We start from the raw sequence: 20375 nt of genomic DNA on the forward strand, positions 1-20375 counted from the left end.
ATGTTTTCCATATGGACGGCCACAACAACTGCAGATGTAAAGTACAAAATGCAGAATTCTTCTGATGTCAGCTTTAATGTTATATTAATTATATACACATTAAATTTTCATTTTTTTTTCAGGTTTTGTAAGCAGAAAATACTGGCGAAAACACTAATGTCTTCATAATTTCTTCACTTTTATTTTTATATTTCCACTGTTGAAATGTAAGTCTTTTTTATGTTTTAACAGTTTCATTCAATACAATTCTAATTCATTTCTTACCTGGTGTGATCTCCAAAGGGCTATGGCAAATATGCTATTTGTCAATTTCCGTGTGTGTATGTGTATGTTAGGCTTATGGGATTAACTCTGGTGCAATGCATTAAATGGTTACATTCATGTTTTAATTCCACATTGTCCCTTACGAATAAAATTGAAATAAAAATTAAAATTGAGGCTCACCTAATAGTATAATGATACAGATGAGGATGGCGATGATGGCTCCAGTGCCGAGTCCAGCAGCAATAATTCGCTCCATGTCCACACAGTCTCCGTGGTGATCACACTGGCAGACCTTGACTCTCAAGAAGGACGTGTTGGACATGGGCAGGTTTCCAGAGTCTGTGATCATGATGGGAACCTTGTAGATCCCACTGGCTAGAGAGGTGATCCGCAGTCGAAGCTGGGCATATTCACCTAGAGTGTGATCACATGAAGATGGAGGAATATAATAGATGCTTAGTCATTGTTGAGCTTGAGTATGCACATCAGGGGTAAAGTTTCTAAACTGAAGGTGCTGAGTCAGGCTGTGCAAAATGTCAGCTGTCAACTAGAAGGTTGTTAAGGAATAGATTCTTCCCTGAGTATAGATACTATACATATACTTGCTTTGATTGATTTTACTCTGCTAATTGCATCATTTAGTTCCTTCTTGGTGGCATTAGAAATGGATTTTTAATAATTTCACTTTGTGCCCCTCTCGTAGATGGTAAGTGAATTTTGTGAATCTAGTGAATTGAGGAATTCTTTCATCTAATTGTCTTCTTTTGCAAGGGGCTATGAACATACATTTTCATAGTAATTTTTTAAAAACCTTTTTTATTTCATGTTTATGCAGTGATTGTTTCATATGGGGGTCTCTTATAGTATAAAATAACTAACCATAGTTAGTAAATAGTGACTAATGATAACTGATAATAACTGTTATAATGATAAAAGTAAGAAATGAAGGGTAATCAAGTGTGAAGGAGATGCTGAATCATACTACACGGCACCAGCTGACTGAAATGTGCATCTACTGTTTAAAGCTTCTGTAGTGTGATGATGTGAAGTGTGAACCAAAAATACAACACTTTTATTGTTCTTTGCAGTGCTAAGAGTGATGAGATAAAATGGGATATACCAAGAATGGGAAAGGGTTATCAAAAAGCCTGAAGGCCAGAGTTTCTAAGAGCTAATGATGCAGGTAGAGAAAAAGCATCTGCTCAAAAAAAACGAAGTGAGGCAAAGAGCTACTGGTGTACGTGCAGTTATGCTCAGAGTCAAAGATACTGGAGCCATGTACGCCAAAATACACGCAGGTGCAGAAGGTAGAACGGGGATTTTTCAGAGAAAAATAGTGTCAGAAGTAAGAAATAAAGAAGAGCAGGGATTGGTTGAAGCCTGGGAAGACCCTCCAGTTTTTTGGGTTTTAAAGTAGGATGCTCAATGCTTTGAACCTTGGGACAGATTCTGTCTGTGTCTGATCTTGTGCTTTGTTTGCTGGCAAATAAAGTTCTACTGCACTCAGCCTTGAAGACTCCTGGTGACTTTTTTGATCTTTGAAATCTTTTGGACCAACTGAGAAAAGTGAAGTTGATTTACAACAATCTTATAATAATAATAATAATAACTTTATTTCTATAGCACTTTTTAAAAACAAGGTTTACAAAGTGCTTTGACAGGCAAAGCAAAAATACAATTTACAATTACAAAGGACGATAAAATCACTTGCATGAAATGGCTGAAGTAACAGAGGTAATGATTCAAAATTGGTAAAGGGGGTGAGATAAAAAAGATGAAAATAAATAAAGTAGGCGAAATAACAGAAATGTAATAAATGAAGTAAATAAAATAACACAAAAACAAAACTCAAAGACAGTTGGAATAAAAAATAAACATGGAGTGGAGGAGGGGGAGGTTACTGATGCTATAACTTAAAGTAAAATTCTGGGGTTGGAGTGATTTGCTAAAATTAATTGAGAAAAGAATGAAGTTCATGCTTCTTTAACTGTTTTTTGATAATTTGTCATGGTTTCTTTCCAGGTCTGATTAAATACGTGTAAGCCTGTATTTTTCTTTTGCTTGAGTGTGGTGATGATGTCCAGGGCAGACTGGCAGGAGCCGTCAAAAAAGGAGACCAGCTCCTCTGTGTTAAAATCAGGGTTAAAAGCAGTCAAAGAAGCACTAAACAGCTCTGAAAACTTGCTAGCTGAACTGGTGTTAAAAACCAGCGGGGCGCTGTGAATAAAAGGAGTTTGGGATAAAATGATATTAAATAAAACAGCTTTATGATCTGACACACAATATCCTTAACAGTTAAATTATCTGGGCTGAGGCCACTGGACAGAACCAGGTCCAGGATGTGACCCTTTGAATGAGTGGGTTCTTGAACTGCTTGGGTAAGATAAAAAGACTCCCCAAAATCTAAAAAATCTGAGGTGAAAGATTGAGGGGGACCACAAACATGAATGGTAAAATCACCTAGAATAAGAATTTCGTCATACCTTGTCATAAAATGAGATACAAGCTCTGCAAACTCTTGGATAAAAGCAGAGTTTGGTTTGGGCGGTCTGTAGATTACTAAAATAAATACTAGAACCTTTGCATGAACCGTAAAACCAAGATGTTCAAAAGAAGTAAAACTACCATGTACAACAGGCATGCAATTAAAATCTTTTCTGTAAATGACAGCAACCCCCCCTCCCCTGCCTGACAGCTGGGGTTGGTGGGGGGGCCGGGTGCTTTAATAAGAGGAATAAGATCTCCCTGGGACAACTTACCTACAGGGTTCCAACAGGTGGACCCGCTGCGAAGATTACACTTCGGTTTGAGTCGGAATTTGGTCGTGGTAGTGGTAGGCTGTTAGCATCCAGTGCTAAAAACAAACCGGCATTTGCAAGGTCGCTGTTAGAATCCAGTGCTGTTTGCGCTGTTAGCAGGTCGCAAACGAGGCAGCTTAAAAACATGTCCAAAGACTAAAATCCTTTATCCAGGTAACTGATGTGGGTTAAAACGACCAGGAACTAAAAGGGTGATTGTGAAAATGTAGGTAACTCAGGATGAAAGATAAAATAATGAGCGAGCCTCTAACCAGTGACCACCTGATCCTCGTTTTGGTACACCTGTATCTGATTCACTTGAATCTTCTGATGCGTTGACCTGCACTGCAGGAGGAGTAGTCACTGATCTTATGTATTGTGGCAGAGGCTAAGAACCCTATTGTAATTGTAAAGATTTGTTTTCCCCCACTAAAAGTGGTGCTGCAGGCTGAACCATGCAAGGGAGGGTAGTGCAATTTTGAGGGTTGGTCCAGACAACCGCACGTACCTCAGACACAAAAAACGACATATATCTGCCAGCAGGGGGGCGCTATAAGCTATTCCAAAGTGTTTTTGCCTATAACTCCCACACCGTTTGTCACACATTCAAAAATGAATCTCTTTGCTATTAGCCACGCCCACTTCTGCCATGAAAGTTGTTTGCAAAATTGCAAAAACTTGAAAACATACTTTCTTGAACTCCTCCTTGGAACTTTGTCCAATCTGCATGAAACTTAGCATGTACACTCTTCAGCAGGACCTGATCTAAAGTTATTACAATAATTTTGCTTGGTCAAAAAATGTGCAAAATATTTACGGACAAATAAAAATGTAAACTGTTTGATATCTCGATCAAACTAAATGCTATTAAAACCAAATTTGAGATCCTTGGTTGCCATGAGACTAGGAAGGGATGAGCTGAATTTGGCAAATTTTGGCCATTAGGGGGTGCTACAAATACGGGAAGTTTATATCTCTTCAACGGCTACACCGATTTTTACGAAATTTGGTCGGTATGATGTAGGGCCAATTCTGAGGCCATATCTTGAAGGTAGTCATGACTGGTCAATGTGGGTGTGGCTTATTACAAGATAAACAACAAATATTAATTTAAGCCAAACTATTCAGCTTTGAAATTTATATGGTGCATATAGAATAGGACACAGTTATTCCACACCAAAAATTGCACATGCACTCCACTAGGTGGCGGTATAAAATAAATAAATAAATAAGACAAGACGAAGAACATATACACAATACTGGCCCCACTATCTTTGCCAATCTTGGTTTGGAACGAAAGACAGCAATAGAAACAACTGAGCTTCAAAAAGAGAGGGGATATTTCAGGCCCTCAAGTATTATGATCCTACTGGAAGGGAAAAATCTCTCATAGGCCTAAGAATCACAGTCAGAATCAGAAATCCTTTAATGTCCCGCAGACGGGGAAATTTGTTGAAGGTGAGGGTCTAGTCATTCTAAATGAGTCATAATTATAGTTATAATTTCAAAGACAATTTCACACCCAAGTGGTTACTTTGTTGTATACATGGACTCAAACTGCTGGACACCAGTCGACAAAATTATAATATTGCTACCGGCTGGAATATAATATTCCTGCTTCATCAGACATTAATCAGAGGTTCTTTGAAATTCTCGCACCTTCTTCTCTGCCTGAAGTCCTGCTCTCATATTGCTTCCTTGGATCCCCAACTTAGGCTGCCACTCCATCACTCTGCTCAGCGGTGACTCTGGTGCCATGTCAACTGCTACAGGTGCAGATATGACCTCCATGAATTTGCGCCTCTCAAATTCCTCCCTCACCTCATGTTACTGTATGTTCCTGTTAGTGTCCTAATGAATCTGCATGCTGGTTAATGGTGTCTGGAATCAGATGCCTCTCTCCTTTATGACTCTTTCAGTGGATCTCTGTTGCATAGTCCTGATGTAATGACAGGATTTGGTTTCACATATACATTTATTTCTTCAACACCTCTCTCACAATTCTCTCCTTGGTAGAAAATTTCAAAAAGTTCACAATAATAGGTCTCGGCATGGCCCCATCACTGTTGGGGTGAGCAAACGGTGCGCTGTTTTTGCAAATTGAAGGCCTACGTCAAAAATTTGAACTATGCTCACAGTTCCAAAAATGAACTACTTCATAGTTCTTTTTTTTTGCAATATGTTGCTGCGAGCTATTATTTTTAAAAAATCATTGCCACAACCTATATAGAACCACAGTTCTACACAGTGAAGTTTACACAAAATGGTCAGATTTTTCCCACCTGAATCATCACTGACCTTTTCATTAAATTGTTTTAATTATACGAAGATGCTGTATTAATGGTGGAGGCAGAGACTGAGGTAGTGCTGCTGCCTTCATGTGTTGTTGCCTCCATGCTTCGCATATAGATGACACATGCGGCGGTGTGACTCTGCGGTGGCTGGTGTTGCCTGTGTTATGTCCATTCAGGACAAATTCATCTGTGTTCGTTTGGTAATGCCTCACTGCATGTTTAGTATGCAGCTGTTTCTGTCTGAAATGGTTAAGTTTCGTTTTGATCCAAAGTAAAGCGAGGTGCATGCACAGACCTCTTGTCCAGCGTCCTTTTTTGTACATAACAGCCAGATTGGGTGATGTTCCCCTACATATCAAGGCCTATTTACGGTGTGTTTTAGCTGGGTTTTCGCCTGGAAGGCTTTATAGAAATGTGGCACTCTCTTGAACGAAGTTGAACTGTGAGAGAGCGCTGTTCACAAACGCCAGAATTAGCATGAACAAAGGTAGCACCACAGCACGCTGTTAAAACAGAGAACGCAATCCCCTGCTCCTTACATTATTGAACCCAAGCCCAAATGACACAGGACTGTATGTCCTTGGGTCATGGCAAACTGGAACAGATCCACCAGGACACTTTAAGATAAATGTAACTAGGAACACTACCACATCCACGCCACCCACCACGGCCAGCCCGACTTTCAAGTAGGAACAACGGTCACATATCTGCACAATGTTACTTATGAAAGCAAGTTAGCTTTAGAAACAGGATATGACAATAAAAACCTATAGCTAGAATGGATGTGTTATACCGCAATACAAACTGATAGAACTGACTGTGTGGCCTTCCCCATTGCGAGACCTGTTTTAGGTACCGCACCGTTCAGACTAAATAACCAAAATGATCCAGATGGTCTCCACTGTACTGTCCAGATGTTTGGAAAAAACGCCACAGACACTAGGTGTAGAACCCTATCCCTACTGTATCCTCACATTGTTTATCCAGATGCCCCTCCATCAGTTATAGTTAATGCAGGAAACTACACTTGTTTCTCCAGATCAGGGCAAGGTGTTGATGTTGGGCCATTACCCAACGGCTATTGTACAGAAACTGTTAACATCACTTCTGGCACAGGCAATTATGCTGCAGCTGCATTTGAAGATCACAATACCCCTAGAGCTGACCTCTGGTGGCTGTGTGGTGACAAGAAGTTGCGACCCCATCTCCCCTCAAAGTGGGCAAGGGAGTGTGCTTTAACACAGCTACTGAGGCCCTTCCACATGATCCCTACTGAAGCAGTTAGTCTCCACACAAGACTACCACGTTCTCCTTATCATCGCAGTAAAAGAGACGCCCCAGGGGACTAACCTCTCTATCCCATGAGCTGGCTGAGAACTCAGGAGTCAATGACCCTATCAGCAGCTGGCTGGACAATCAATTTGGATGATACAAAGTACTAATTGCATCTATGCCTGTTTCGATTGGCTGTTTCCTAGCCATTATAGTATGTTGTGGTTGCTGTTGTATTCCCTGTATCAGAACCTTGGTTAACCGTTTGATTACCACTGCCCTCTCAAGGGAGAAAGAACCCTCCCCATACGCGATGCCTCTAATAGGTGACAATGCCGAATCAGAGGACAGAGAGGGCGCAGAGGGGGAGAGCCAGAATGGCGTAACTGCTCCCTGGACTCATGACGAAGTGGTTAACAATCCTTTGGCGTGTGCCATCGAGATAGAGAAGCATGAAATGTGCTAGAGGGTTAGCAACCTCGCCAGTAGTGTAGCAAGCACTACCGTTTAAAGTAGGAGGGTTTTAAACTCCAGGTCTCAACGGAGGACCTGTACAGTGAAAAGAAAGGGCACACTTGTATGTACCAAGGTCACTTTAATGCACGGGCTTACCTGGGCTGAAGCCCAGGGGCTTCCCAAGTTCAGGGGCCTCCTATGTTCAGGTTAATCGATTCTTCCTGGGCTGCGCCGCCACTGTAAACAAACGTACCCCACTCGCAAATCTGTGATGACGTCAAACACACAAGCTGCTGCAGAGCAGAGGTGAGCTGAGCTGCTACATGCGATGCGCTGTGGAAAAACGTCATCCTGGCAAAATTAAAAGTCTGGCTGTTCTCTCTGATATTACTGTTTTTGTACATGATCTATGTTGTTATTAAAACAGAGCCATCCCTCTCAAAAGGCCATGTAGCTGACCGCAGCCAGTGGTCCACTTCACAGCTTGGTGTGATTGCACGAAGAAATGATGGATCAGGCATTGCATGACTCTGTAGGCTGCCCATCTAATCATGAGTTAGAAAACAGTACTGGTAAATTCTGTTTTAAAACTACTTCTGGAATACAGGGTGAATGCTATCTCTGTCAATCACTGTGACCCCCATCAGCTGTTTCTGCATGTAATTTCAGTTAAAAGATGGGATCACAGTTGTGAGATTTGACTGTTACAGACCTGGGATTTGTATTTATGACACGGGTGTTGCACCTAGAAAATGTGAGGGGGTACCAAATTGCACAAAACAACGATTCTACATAATGTCGCTTTACTTTTTGACTGGGTAGGTAAGACTGACATTTGGATAAATTGAGATCACCCCTTCTTATGCCTAATTCTTACCCGACTGCAAGACAAAGTTCACTTCAGTGAATGCAGATACATATGAAAACTTACTCTCTTACTCTTATTAGTTATTTTAGTTTATTATTCTCTAACGTGTTTTTCATTATTTCACTGACCATTGATACGACTCAGTGTCCAGTTACGCCGTACATCTGATGGACGACTGGCCAACTCGAAGGCAAATGGTCCAGCGTTGGGGGTCAGGTCAGGGTCACTGGCTGTAATGTTGATGCCATTGGGATCTGGCTTCTCACACATTTCAACCTCAGGGGGGAAAACGTGAGGTGCATTGTCATTTATGTCCAGCAGGTACATCTGAAGGGTGCCTGTCCCACTGGCAGGCGGGATACCTGCACAGAGAAAAACATGTTCAATATTTTTTTTCTGTTCTTTTACTAAGTTAACTTAGCAGCGACAATATACAACATATTTTTGATATGGCCTTAAAATAATATTGGGACAATTTTAAGACTATATCACATTAAAAAACATTTGTCTCAATATTTTGAAATATCTTCATAAATGCTAGGACTGGGTGACAAAATCAAATATTTCAATATTTGTGACCAAATAAATCATTACTGATCATACAACAATGTTGTGCAGATGCTTAAGGTACTTTGACAGAAACAGAATGAGATTTTTGATAAATAATCATCAGTAGATATGTGGATATAATGGCTAAATGTAAATTTCTGTCCTTACCAGAATGTTCTCATACTTCTCATACCCATTAAGCTACAACCGTTTGATCAAGTCGTATGGCAGTGTTTTTTTCTAGCCCTAAAGAAATTTGCTTTTTCCATCTTTCACATCGCTAAACTGAACCACATACACTCTACCCAGATGTCTCGATCCCCAACTACCTCTGGGCTGCCATGAACAAGCTACTGACACGTGTGACTTGTTCAAAAACTTTCTTTTTAGTAAACTCTGTGTACACAAACAATGTTTTCATGTGTAGAGACACTGGTGATACTATGAGCAAAGTTTCATGTTGTGTCGAGCCTTCTTAGTGTTTTAAAAATAGCAATTTTGATGCTAGCGTTACAGTGTCCCATGTACTCCCATTGAAAATGAGCCAAAAACAAAAATACGGTCAATCTTAAAAGTGCCTCTATCATCGTAATTATGCTTTTACACGAAGGTTTGACTCGGGTACAAAAAAAAAAAGCCTATGCTGCTAGAGTTTCACTTTAAAATGAGCTGTGGTCAGACACATCTCTATCTTGAGGCAGCAGAAAACTAAATAAAGATAAAGGTGCAGTGTGTTTTCTTTTATATAAAGGTTGCATGACTCAGATAATAACATGGTCCCACATACATGGGTTCACAGCATGCGTACAATCTGCTTTAGTGCTTAGGAGAGGCTGCTTTCAATTATTTTTAAAGGTCCCATATTATACTGTTTTTCATTAATTTCACACAACTGCCAGAGGTCCAACAACTGTGTATGTGATATGCATTGCCCCAAACCCATGCGTGGTCCTGAATTTCAGATGTCTAGAAGTCGCTCTACAGAGCTCTATTCAGAGCAGTCTGTTTCTGTGCCTGCAGCTTTAAATGCTAATGAGTTCTGTCTGTCAACGCCTACTTGGAGAGCCCTTCCTGCTATGTCACTCTCAGGGAGAGGGTGCCCCTTACGTTAGCAGTAGCATGCGCTAATGTTTACGGTGGATGTATTTATATGTAACGCTATGGCTTGCAGAGATTTTTTCGTTCAACCATACCAGTTTGATCCAGAATTGGACCCAGAATGAGAGGCTCCTGAAGAAGTACAGACTCTGTGGCTGCAGCAGGACGTTTCAGAACGGTAAGTGTGTCTGAATAATGTTAGTTTGTTTGAATGTGTTGTTATAGTTACTGCCATGTAGCTAATGGCTAACAGCTAGCGAAAGCTGTGTTTGTCTCCTACACAGTCTCCAAACTCTTGGTCAGTGTTCGCATCGTCTCTGTCCCCAGTCTGCACGTGTTTCCATAATTTTTTACTGTGGCAACCAAGTTCCCTCGAAATATTATTAACATAAAACTCGCTTCAAACTCCATTGCACCGCGGACCGAAGCGGAGCTAAGTAGTTTGCCGATTTCCAGATTTTTTTTCGGTTTGTTGTCTTTCCGCTTATCCGTGAGGTTCGCGGGATGTTGCCGTTTCCCCGTAAGGGGCTCCGGGGCTTACTGGGGCCAAATCCAGTTCACACAATGGGCATAGGCCAGGGTACACCCGGGATGAGTTGCCAGCCCATCGCAGGACCCTTACTGATGGCAGTGGCTGCTGATTTCCAGCTGACTTCACCACACTCATAGGCAACTGTAAATACTATCAAACCGCGGCAACACTTTTTTGTGGTTTGGGTGCAGTTGCTGGGTCCGGTAAGGTTGAGTCTGATCCTTTTACGAGGGTCAGTGCCAAGGCAAAGCCAGCTTTGTACTGACCCTTGTTACTGAAGCAGTCCGATGTGAAATGGTTAGCACACACATACAAGCTAACACAAATTGCAGCTGGCACGTTGTCTTAAAATATGAAATGCAGCCACTGTCTCTTCTGTTCTTCTGTTGCTGGGACAGAATATAGGCACTTACATTGATTTTTACAACCAACAACAGAGCTATTTGCGTGTCTATCCCCGAGCAACTACATTGCAAAACACTGCTGTCTTGCCACTGGACACACCAAACTTCACCTCGGGGATGAACGCCCCCTTCTCGGATATCTCCTATCACCACATAGAGGAGGTTGGCCTGTGTAAATGACTCATTTTATTATGTTACGACAGGAGCAGAATTTGAACAGCCTGTAGAGGTGCTGTTTTACCAGTGGCTGGGCTGCAGAGACCACGTCGGAATCACTTGTTTTCCTCATTCTGGGAGTTGGCAGGCTCAGGATCAAGACCAGCTTATATATGTAGAGACCAGAGAAAACATCCATCCATCCATCCATCCATCCATTTTCGACTTGAGGTACTCAGGGCAGATCTCATCCACCCCCGGTGCTTTGCCACTGAGGAGCTTCCGGACTACCTCAGTGACTTGGGTGGCTTGGGTGATGAATGAGTCAACCTCTGAGTCCCCAGCCTCTGCTTCCTCTACGGAAGGTGTGTCAGTGGGATTGAGGAGATCCTTGAAGTATTCCTTCAACCGCATGACAATGTCCCCAGTCGAGGTCAACAGCTCCCCACCTCCACTGTAAACAGTGTTGGTGGAGGACTGCCTCCCCCTCCTGAGGCACCAGATGGTTTGCCAGAATTACTTCGAGGCCGACTGGTAGTCCTCCTCCATGGCCTCCCCCAACTTTTCCCAGACCTGAGTCCCCCGGGCCAACCAGGCTCGCTAGGACTCCTTTTTCAGCTTGACAGCATCCCTTACTTCTAGAGTCCACCACCAGGTTCGGGGATTACCGCCACGACAGGCACCGGAGACCTTGCGGCCACAGCTCCGGACAGTCGCATCAACAATGGAAGTGGAGAACATGGTCCATTCAGACTCAATGTCCCCAGCCTCCCTCGGGATCTTGTGGGAGTTAAAGACCTCCCTGACAGATTATTATCACAGACAAAGTGTGGCTAGCACAGAAGTCCAATAACAAAATGCGACTCGGGTTCAGATCGGGGAGGCTGTTCCTCCCAATCACACCCGCCCGCACCAGCTCAGGCTCTTTCCCCCCCAGCGAGGTTGCATTCCATGTCTCCAGGGCTAGATTCACCATCCGGGGATTGGGTTGCCGGGGTCCCCACCCACGACCGCCACCCAAATCACACAGCACCGGCCTCTTCTGAACCCTCCTGCAAGTGGTGAGCCCACTGGAGGACGGACCCATGTCGCTTGTCCGGGCTGTGCCCGGTCAGGTTCCGTGGGCAAAGACCCGGCCACCAGGCGCTGGCCTGCGAGCCCCAACCCCATACCTGGCTCCAGGTTGGGGCCCCGGTGATGCCAATCCAGGCAACGTAAACTTCTTTGGTGTTCTATCTTTCATGAGGGGCATTTGAACCGATCTTAGTCTGACTCGTCACCTAGGACCTGTTTGCCTTGGGAGACCCTACCAGGGGCATTAAGCCTGCACAACATAGCTCCCAGGATCATTCAGGTGCTCAAACCCCTCCACCATGATAAGGTCAAGGAGGAGCAGACAAAAAAAAACAAAAAAAACATGTTTTCTCAAAACAGAGAAAACATGTTTTTCATAAAATTGGACCTTTAATGTTTAATCACTGTAACAGCAGGCCCTAATGGTATCAGCCCCAGGATCCTGAAGACATGTGCCAGCCAGCTGTCTCCTGTCCTACACCTGTACAACCTGAGCCTGAGTCAGGAGAGAATACCGGTGCTTTGGAAGACATCCTGCCTGGTTCCTGTGCCAAAGAAGTCGACACCATCAGACCTCAATGACTAACAACCAGTGGCCCTCACATCTTACGTGACGAAGGTGCTGGAGAGACTGGTCTTGGCCAACCTGAAGCCGCAGGTGAGAGCCCTGCTAGACCCTCTGCAATTTGCTTACCAGCCACTTGGGAGTTAATGACGCTGTCATCTACCTGCTGTAACGAGCCCATTCGTGCCTGGATGGTGGAGGAGACACTGTGAGAATCACATGCTTTTAACACCATTCAGCCACTGCTACTGGAGGAGAAGCGGCGCAATGATCTCCTGGATTACAGACTACCTGACAGGCAGGCCACGGTTTGTCCGTATGGGCAGTGTTCCGTCTGATGCGGTTGTTAGTGAAACAAGAGCTCCACAAGGGACTGTACTTTCTCCTTTCCTGTTCACCTTATACACCACTTGACATTGTCAGCAAAGATCACAATAATATCAAGACACACTGGAGTGGGGCTTCAAAAAACACTCAAATGGAACTGTTGACAGAAGCCCCATTTTGTGCAATCTATGCAGCAAGGAATAATTGTACCATCGGAGTACTTCAAACTTGAAATATCACCTCCTTTTAAAGTTTAGAATGTCAGTTTATTCACTGATTCATCCACCAAAATAGATAGAATGAAATGATTTTAAATGTTTACAGCAAATATTGGCATTTGTGATTAATCTTGATCAATTAATCGCAAATTAATAAATTAATACATATAAATATAACCCCCTTTGTGCCGTGCACCATACTTTGTGCCCAGATTATCCACCATTTAACTAGCAAAACAGATTTGGACACGCCCTAAATGTACTTGTGTGATATGCTTTAGATCAAGTGCCATAGATCATTTTAATATGGCCCTTAGACTGTTATACCCTCACAATTGCCATCAAATAGCCTCAGTGTGTTGAGCTACTCCTTCCTAGTAGCTAGCACTCTCAATTTTGTTTCAGTACATTCAAAGTTTGTTGGTTATATCCTAACTTCCAGTGAAGAGCTTATATCCACTACCTACTATTTTCAATTAGCTTTCCCAATACTGCAGACACTCCCCAGAAAGTTGATTATGAAACTGCCTCCACAATAAACCAGCATCGCTGCAATTAATCAAAGGGCACAAGGCAATGGAAACGCAATCCACTGTGTGTGTGTGTGTGTGTGTGTGTGTGTGTGTGTGTGTTTGGCCCCTATAAGACAACAGCACTACCCTCTTGTCTCACCGTTATCAGAAGCCATGAAGGTAACATTGTAGAGGTTGTTCTTGACATAGGGAGACTCTCGGTCAAGGATGGCGATGGTGGAAATCTGACCGTTAACCGGGTCAATCTCCAGCCAATTGGCAGGGTCATACATCTTGGAGTACCTGGATTCAGTCAGAGTGAGAGAGCATGAGAAACCACTACAGAAGGGCTTCTTTATCTGCCTCCATGGCTAAAGTAAATTCTGTTAGACAAGCAGCTACTGCTGAGCTGATATATGCTGCAACAGCAACCACAACTCATTCATTTATTTTCTGAGGGAAATTATTTTTCCTTTAACAGACACACTGTCATTTTTTTTAAAATAGGTTAGATAAAGAAAAAAAGACACAAAGAATAAATGTAGGAGCAGAGCACCAACTACAGAATACAACGCAATTGAAAACAAATGTTCTCCCTTGCCCACTCTGTAGTGCACAAAACACTTGCTTTATGTGTGCGAGCGTGTGTGTACGTGTGTGCATGTTTTTGTGAACACAATCTGCATCCACTATTGGCTGTTTCTAGGCTACAAAGACTTCAGACATTTAGAAACAAATAGTGGGATGTAAAAGAAAGAAGGATGGGGACAAGTAACAGCAGTCCTGAAGGCTTTCAGAGCTGTGGTTTGGTTGTCACTGAACGGTGAGCTCAGTGTTCTGGAAATATCAATGTATCGTACAGACAAGATGGTTTTAGAAAAAAAAATCTCATTTTATTAGCTTTCATCTGAAAATGGGGCTGCGACAGAAAAACAGCATGTTGCCCTCATTAATTCAGTAGTCAGAGGAGTGGTTAACTTCCACACACTCAAGTATTTTTAAACCTGGGCCCTATATTTGCATGTTTTGGTGGGTAAATGATTAATCTTTACCAAAAGTTTTGGAATCTGTCTCAGCTGGCAACCTATACGTCAAAGTTATATTTATTAAAAATGCTTGATTTTGCCACTGACATTGATTTTCCAAGCGTCTGAAAACACTTCCAATCCTTTTGTAACCAGAAAAACAAGTCTTATTCAAGGAGAAATCTTGACAATTAATCTATGACTTAAATGTTACTGGCACTTCCTCCAGATAGAGTCTAGACTCAGCTCTGCAACCTCTTGCAAGAGTATGACTTCTTGAATGAAACTTTACAAACAGGTCTATCTCTGTAGCAATGTTTACATTATCTTTTCAGACACAAAACCTGAGTGCTCCTTGCACAGCTAGTAGAGCGTACACCTCATGTACAGAGGGTTTGTCCCTGCAGGGGCCCAGTGTTTTAATCAGGCTGCATGTCACCCCCTTTCTCTTATCCCGTTTCCCGTCAACTCTCTAAACTGTCCTATCTAATAAAGCCATAAAAAGACACAAAACAATAATAATAAAATAATAATAATAATAATAAACTAATAATAATAAACTAATAATAATAATAATAACCTCAGCTTATCATTGGCAAAAACAATAATGGTGGTGAACAGACCAAGACCCAAAGGATTATGTTGCAGCCATTACAGCTGTGTCAGCTGCCAAACTGAGGTGATCTGCAGGACCAATTCCAAAACTTTCAGTAAGTATGAATCATTTATACCAAAACATGTCAAAATAGGGCATGTGTTTACAAATACAGCAATATCCCTTTAATGTTTATGTTTTCTTCCAAGATCATCACATATTGATATTAGCTCTATATATTCTGCATCAAAAAACCATCCATCCATCATCTGTACACATTATATGTACGCCGCTTAATCCTCTGCAGGGTCGCGGGGGGGCTGGAGCCTATCCCAGCTGACTTAGGGCGAAGGCAGGGGACACCCTGGACAGGTCGCCAGTCTATCGCAGGGCTACACATAGAGACGAACAACCACACTCTCATTCACACCTACGGACAATTTAGAATGATCAATTAACCTCAGTATGTTTTTGGACTGTGGGAGGAAGCCGGAGTACCCGGTGAAAACCCACGCTTGCACAGGGAGAACATACAAACTCCACACAGGGGACGCGAACCGGCGATCTTCTAGCTGTGAGGTAGCAGTGCTAACCACTGGGCCACTGTGCAGCCCCTGCATCAAAAATCTTCATCAAATAACTACAACAAAATATATGACAAAGGTATAGCTGTTTTTAGACATTGTGGAAAATGCAAAAATGTAACATATTTTATCTTTAAATATATACTAATAAGCTAATTCTCTTTCAATTAAACCCTGGCAGTGAGTTCAGAATGAATTATAATAAAAGCAGGGCTAACTTAATGAATGTGAAAGGCAAAATATCCAAATATTCAAAGTTTTCTCTTATCAAAATATGGGAAAGGACACATTCATCTCTCTACATAAAATTTTAGCATTACACTTTTTACTTTTGACCTCATGCTGAACCTCTGAACTCACCATAAAATACTATAGGCATAGCTTCCAGTGGTTGTCTTACCGCACTGTTTGTCTCATGAAGCGGTCAGGGTCCTGGGCAGTGAAGGTGGTAAGTAGAGACCTGGCAGTCAGACCTTCCTCAAGTTTGATGGACTTGGGGCTGGGGCTGAACTCTGGGCTCTCATTGATGTCCAGGATTCGTACAGAAACGGTGGCCGTGGACTGACGAGGTAAGTGGATGCCACGAGACAGTGCGACCTCATTCTCTGCTTCCACTGTCAGCATGAAGGAACGGGTCAGCTCAAAATCTACAGGCTGGACAGAGAAAGGAGGGATAAATGGGCAGGGACTGTACTTGAATAGCTTCTTTCTAGTATTAGCGACCATTCAAAGCACCTCACATTAGAAGTCAGCATTCACATATCTGTGGCAGAGGCTACCATGCAAGGGACCACCTGCTCAACAGGACTGAAAACCATTCATACACAATCACACATCGATGGAAGAGTCACCAGGAGCAATTCAGGATCTCGTCAAAGGACACTTCATCATGTAGAGCAGGGTTTGGGATCGAACCACCAACCTTTGTGATTGGTGGACGACATATGTGTACCTCCTGAGCTACAGCCACCCAAAGATGATGAAATGTCACTCTTAGTGTGCAGAAATTCATGTTGCTACATTCAACATGGGCAATCTCGAACACATTATATACCAGTGTTATAGAAAGCTTCCGAAACATCTCAATCGCTGCTTTCACCAAGAGGTATGGTATGATTCAGTTATGTTCATAATCAATACACATTTCCCTAGTTCTTGGCAGATTTTTCCTAACATATTTGACACCAATATACAAATAGCTAGAATGTAAATAAGAAATTTCAATTTTCAACTGCAAACATGTGATTGTGATTTTATTATGTTGCCAAATAACTGTCAGAAAATCGTTGCTTGTATTGTAGGGGACACATGTAATGTCCTCCAATGTTGGAGATGCAGAACAATTATTCACAATCCTCATCAAACCATTTGTATATTTGGGAATGTCAAAATAGCCAAAAAAAGGGTAGCAAAACTTTCCATTAACACTGGGCAGTACTGATGTATTTGTGTGTATTTTGTTTCTTTTTCTATTTATTTTTTTCATTTAGATATCAACATTATTGTTAATATTATCATTCATATTATTATAATAGATTAATTCATCATGTCATCGTCGTCGTGTCTCAATCATTTTTCTTCTCCATTGCACATGCATGCTAACATAAATATAATATGCATATGTATGCAAACACATACATTCATTCCTCTTGAAAGATACAACTAAAATCCATACTGAATCAAACTGATAAACCTTGTAACCTGTTTGTAATGTCTTGCTGTTCTGTTACTTTATTATATCACCATTTTTTTAACTAATCTGTCACCTTTGTGCACAAAAAAAAAAAATAATCAATCATTCTGCTCATTTAACTAAGTCACAAATACATTTGTTCTTAAAATATTGATCAAATTCACCAATCATTCCTATTGTATTAAACCTTGTTTGATACAGATTTGACATCTTTGTGATTGGAATGATTTATTGCACAATGTCATTTCATGTTTTTTTTTTTTTTTTCAATTTCCACATTGCATTCAAGTTATTATACATGCACAGGCACATGTTTAATGGAAAGGTTTAATGGAAAACAAGACCTGTGATGCTACAATGTAACCTAAAACTCTCTGATGTAATCTAAACTCTGATATCAGTTTCACTGTTTACTGTTAAGCCTCCTCCATCATCTCACTGCAGTAAGCTGCTAAACTCAATGCATCCTACTTCAAAGTCAACACAATGCCAATAAAAAATGCTCTACCAGTGAACCCATACAGCTCCACGTTTAGAGTTTATGACAGTTTGACTTTCTCAACATACCACTGTGACTGACCCTGTGATCATAGTGACCACAGAAAAAGAAAAGGAAACAATACAGGATCTGATTTTACTGATATGAGTAAACCAGTTAAAAACAGGCAGCAACAACGACTTAAGGATCATAATTATATTTACAAATCTGATGATTGAAAGCACTATAATATATAATGTATAAAAATATATAAATGACATACATTACATTTTACAGGATACCACATACATGTATAAAGATTATGGAGTAGTATTATAGACTTATAAAAATATTCATATCCCAAGTTAGCTTCACTTTAAACTCTCAGCTGAGTATGTGTGTGTGTGTGTGTGTGTGTGTGTGTGTGTGTGTGTGTGTGTGTGTGTGTGTGTGTGTGTGTGTGTGTGTGTGTGTGTGTGCGTGCGTGCGTGCATGTGTGTGTGTGTGTTTTGGAGACCAAATCCCACCTTGACCACAGTGAGTAGGCCCTCGTTGGTGGTGGGGTCAGTGGGGATGGAGAAGCGCCCAGTAGGGTCTCCAGCAGTGATGCGATACACAGCACTCCAGGCTTGGGTGTGAGGCTGGTCCTTATCCGTCACAGTCAGGTTGGTAATAATCACATTCACCCTGTTCTCATGAACCTCCCCGAAGAACTGATAAAGTGGATAAAAACACAGACCTGTTAACACTCTGCATAACTTTTGACATCAATATGTAACAGCAATACACAAATAGCTCTGTAAAATAACTATAAACAAATGAGACAAAAGCGAGGATGATTGCTTTCTTCTCTCATCAGTGCTAAATGTTTCCTAAAACAACTTTTCCCACAAACACAGCTCCTTCTTGTCCAACTTGTTCGGCTGTAAGATGAAAATATTGGACATTTTATTGTTTTCTTTTTTACCCTTCCACCATCTTCCACAACCAATAAAACCTCAGGAGAGCTTCAGTGTCACTGAGAAGAATGGCACCTTGGCCCTGACGCAGTGTTACAGCCAATAGATGTTGTCTGTTTATATGTGAGTGTGTGTGTGGACCTACTGTGTCTGTGGTGAACTCGGGGGGATTGTCATTGACATCAGTAATCCTGATGATAGTGGTGGCTGTGTTGGACAGACCATAGGTCGGGTTTCCCTCCATGTCTGTAGCCTGGATGATTAGGGTGTACAGGGTGACTTTCTGGAAACAAAGAACAAAGACAGTCAACAACTGGAATGACAAATCTTCTTCACAGTTTTTCACAGAATCTGTGAGCATCCCACCATTGATTATATCATCATCATCATCATCATTAGTATACATTTAAATCATATATATCAAACAAGCCATAGTTAAAAGATTGGTGCTGAGATCAAAGTTAGATTTATATCCAATTAAAAATTGGAACTCTACTGCACTCGGTAATCGACTTGTCAGGGCTTCCCCACAACAAGCAAGCTGCTGGAGGAGAGTGGTGAGTTCCGTCCACTTTTCAATAGAAATCTGGCAAAGCTAGCAGAAGTTTGATGCCTCAAACTATGTGATGGGACCCTACTTGTACTGTTGCTGAAGTTTGGCACTGTGCTGAGCATTATTTGTGGCTATGAGTGGCTGTTTGATGGCGGTTTCTTGGTGGAGGCACAGACTGCAGTGTATTGTTATCATGTGGTCTTTTCTGGGGGGGGGACAAATCCAGAAAAATACAATTATTGTAATCTATCTTAAAAAATATCCATCCACCCACCCACAACTACATACACACCTCACGATCAAGTCCTGCTGCCACAGTAATGATGTCACCAGTCTTGTTGTTAATAGTGAAAATGTTGGAGGAGGGGCTCTGGGGATTCTGTGACAGGATCTTATATCGCAGCATCCCATTGGCAGTTTTTGGATCATCCTTGTCCACTGCTGTTACTGTCATCACAAAGGATCCTGCAGGAAAACACACAGCAACTCAACACAGATATGTCAGTGAAAAAGGATTATGTAAATCCACAATTGTATGTATCTGTGTGTTGGTACCAGGCTTGGATCCCTCTGGTACAGAGCCATTGAAGATGGTGTGTGTGAACTCCGGTCTGTTGTCGTTCTGGTCAATGACATTAATGACGATGTCAATGGGGTTCTCCACCTGATTCCCATTCAGGTCCACAGCATGGGCTCGCAACTGTAGACATAGAAAAATGCACACACGCTTTTGATTGACATTGGAACCTCATTAAGCCTTTCCTTTAAAGCTTATGAAGAGTCCTTATGAGGCCCTCAAAGAGCCACTGCCTCACTCATGAATAAACACATCAGCCAATCAAAGCTCCAAGTTCTGACACCTACATCCAATCACATGAATATTCATCAGACAGCTTCAATGCAAATCAACCTGCTGTGACTCCAGATTTTCACTCACCTGTGTGAGCTGGGTAGGTGCATTCCTACAGATCAAAAGGTTAAACTGCTCTCTGAGGTTTATGTGACTGTATTAAATATACAGATGAAAATAAAATCAGGGGGTTGATGTTCAGTCATACTGGCAAGGCAGACTAGAAGAAGATTCAACAATTTTCAGTAAAT

General features: G+C 41.8%; 1 protein-coding gene across 2 annotated transcripts in view; it reads right to left on the reverse strand.

Annotated features, from left to right (window-relative positions):
• The window catches only part of LOC119028957 (cadherin-2-like), a 114501-nt gene that overhangs the window by 33311 nt on the left and 60815 nt on the right, over positions 1-20375 (reverse strand). For both annotated transcript variants that reach the window (XM_037115436.1, XM_037115437.1), the window contains 8 exons: positions 19830-19974; positions 19567-19739; positions 18867-19004; positions 18290-18475; positions 15992-16245; positions 13548-13690; positions 8081-8314; positions 445-678 (listed from right to left, as the gene is read on the reverse strand). In XM_037115436.1, the coding sequence (XP_036971331.1) occupies positions 445-678; positions 8081-8314; positions 13548-13690; positions 15992-16245; positions 18290-18475; positions 18867-19004; positions 19567-19739; positions 19830-19974 (1507 nt within the window). The remainder of the gene's footprint in view (positions 1-444; positions 679-8080; positions 8315-13547; positions 13691-15991; positions 16246-18289; positions 18476-18866; positions 19005-19566; positions 19740-19829; positions 19975-20375) is intronic.

This window comes from Acanthopagrus latus, chromosome 11 (genome assembly GCF_904848185.1).
Source record: "Acanthopagrus latus isolate v.2019 chromosome 11, fAcaLat1.1, whole genome shotgun sequence".
NCBI lineage: Eukaryota > Metazoa > Chordata > Actinopteri > Spariformes > Sparidae > Acanthopagrus > Acanthopagrus latus.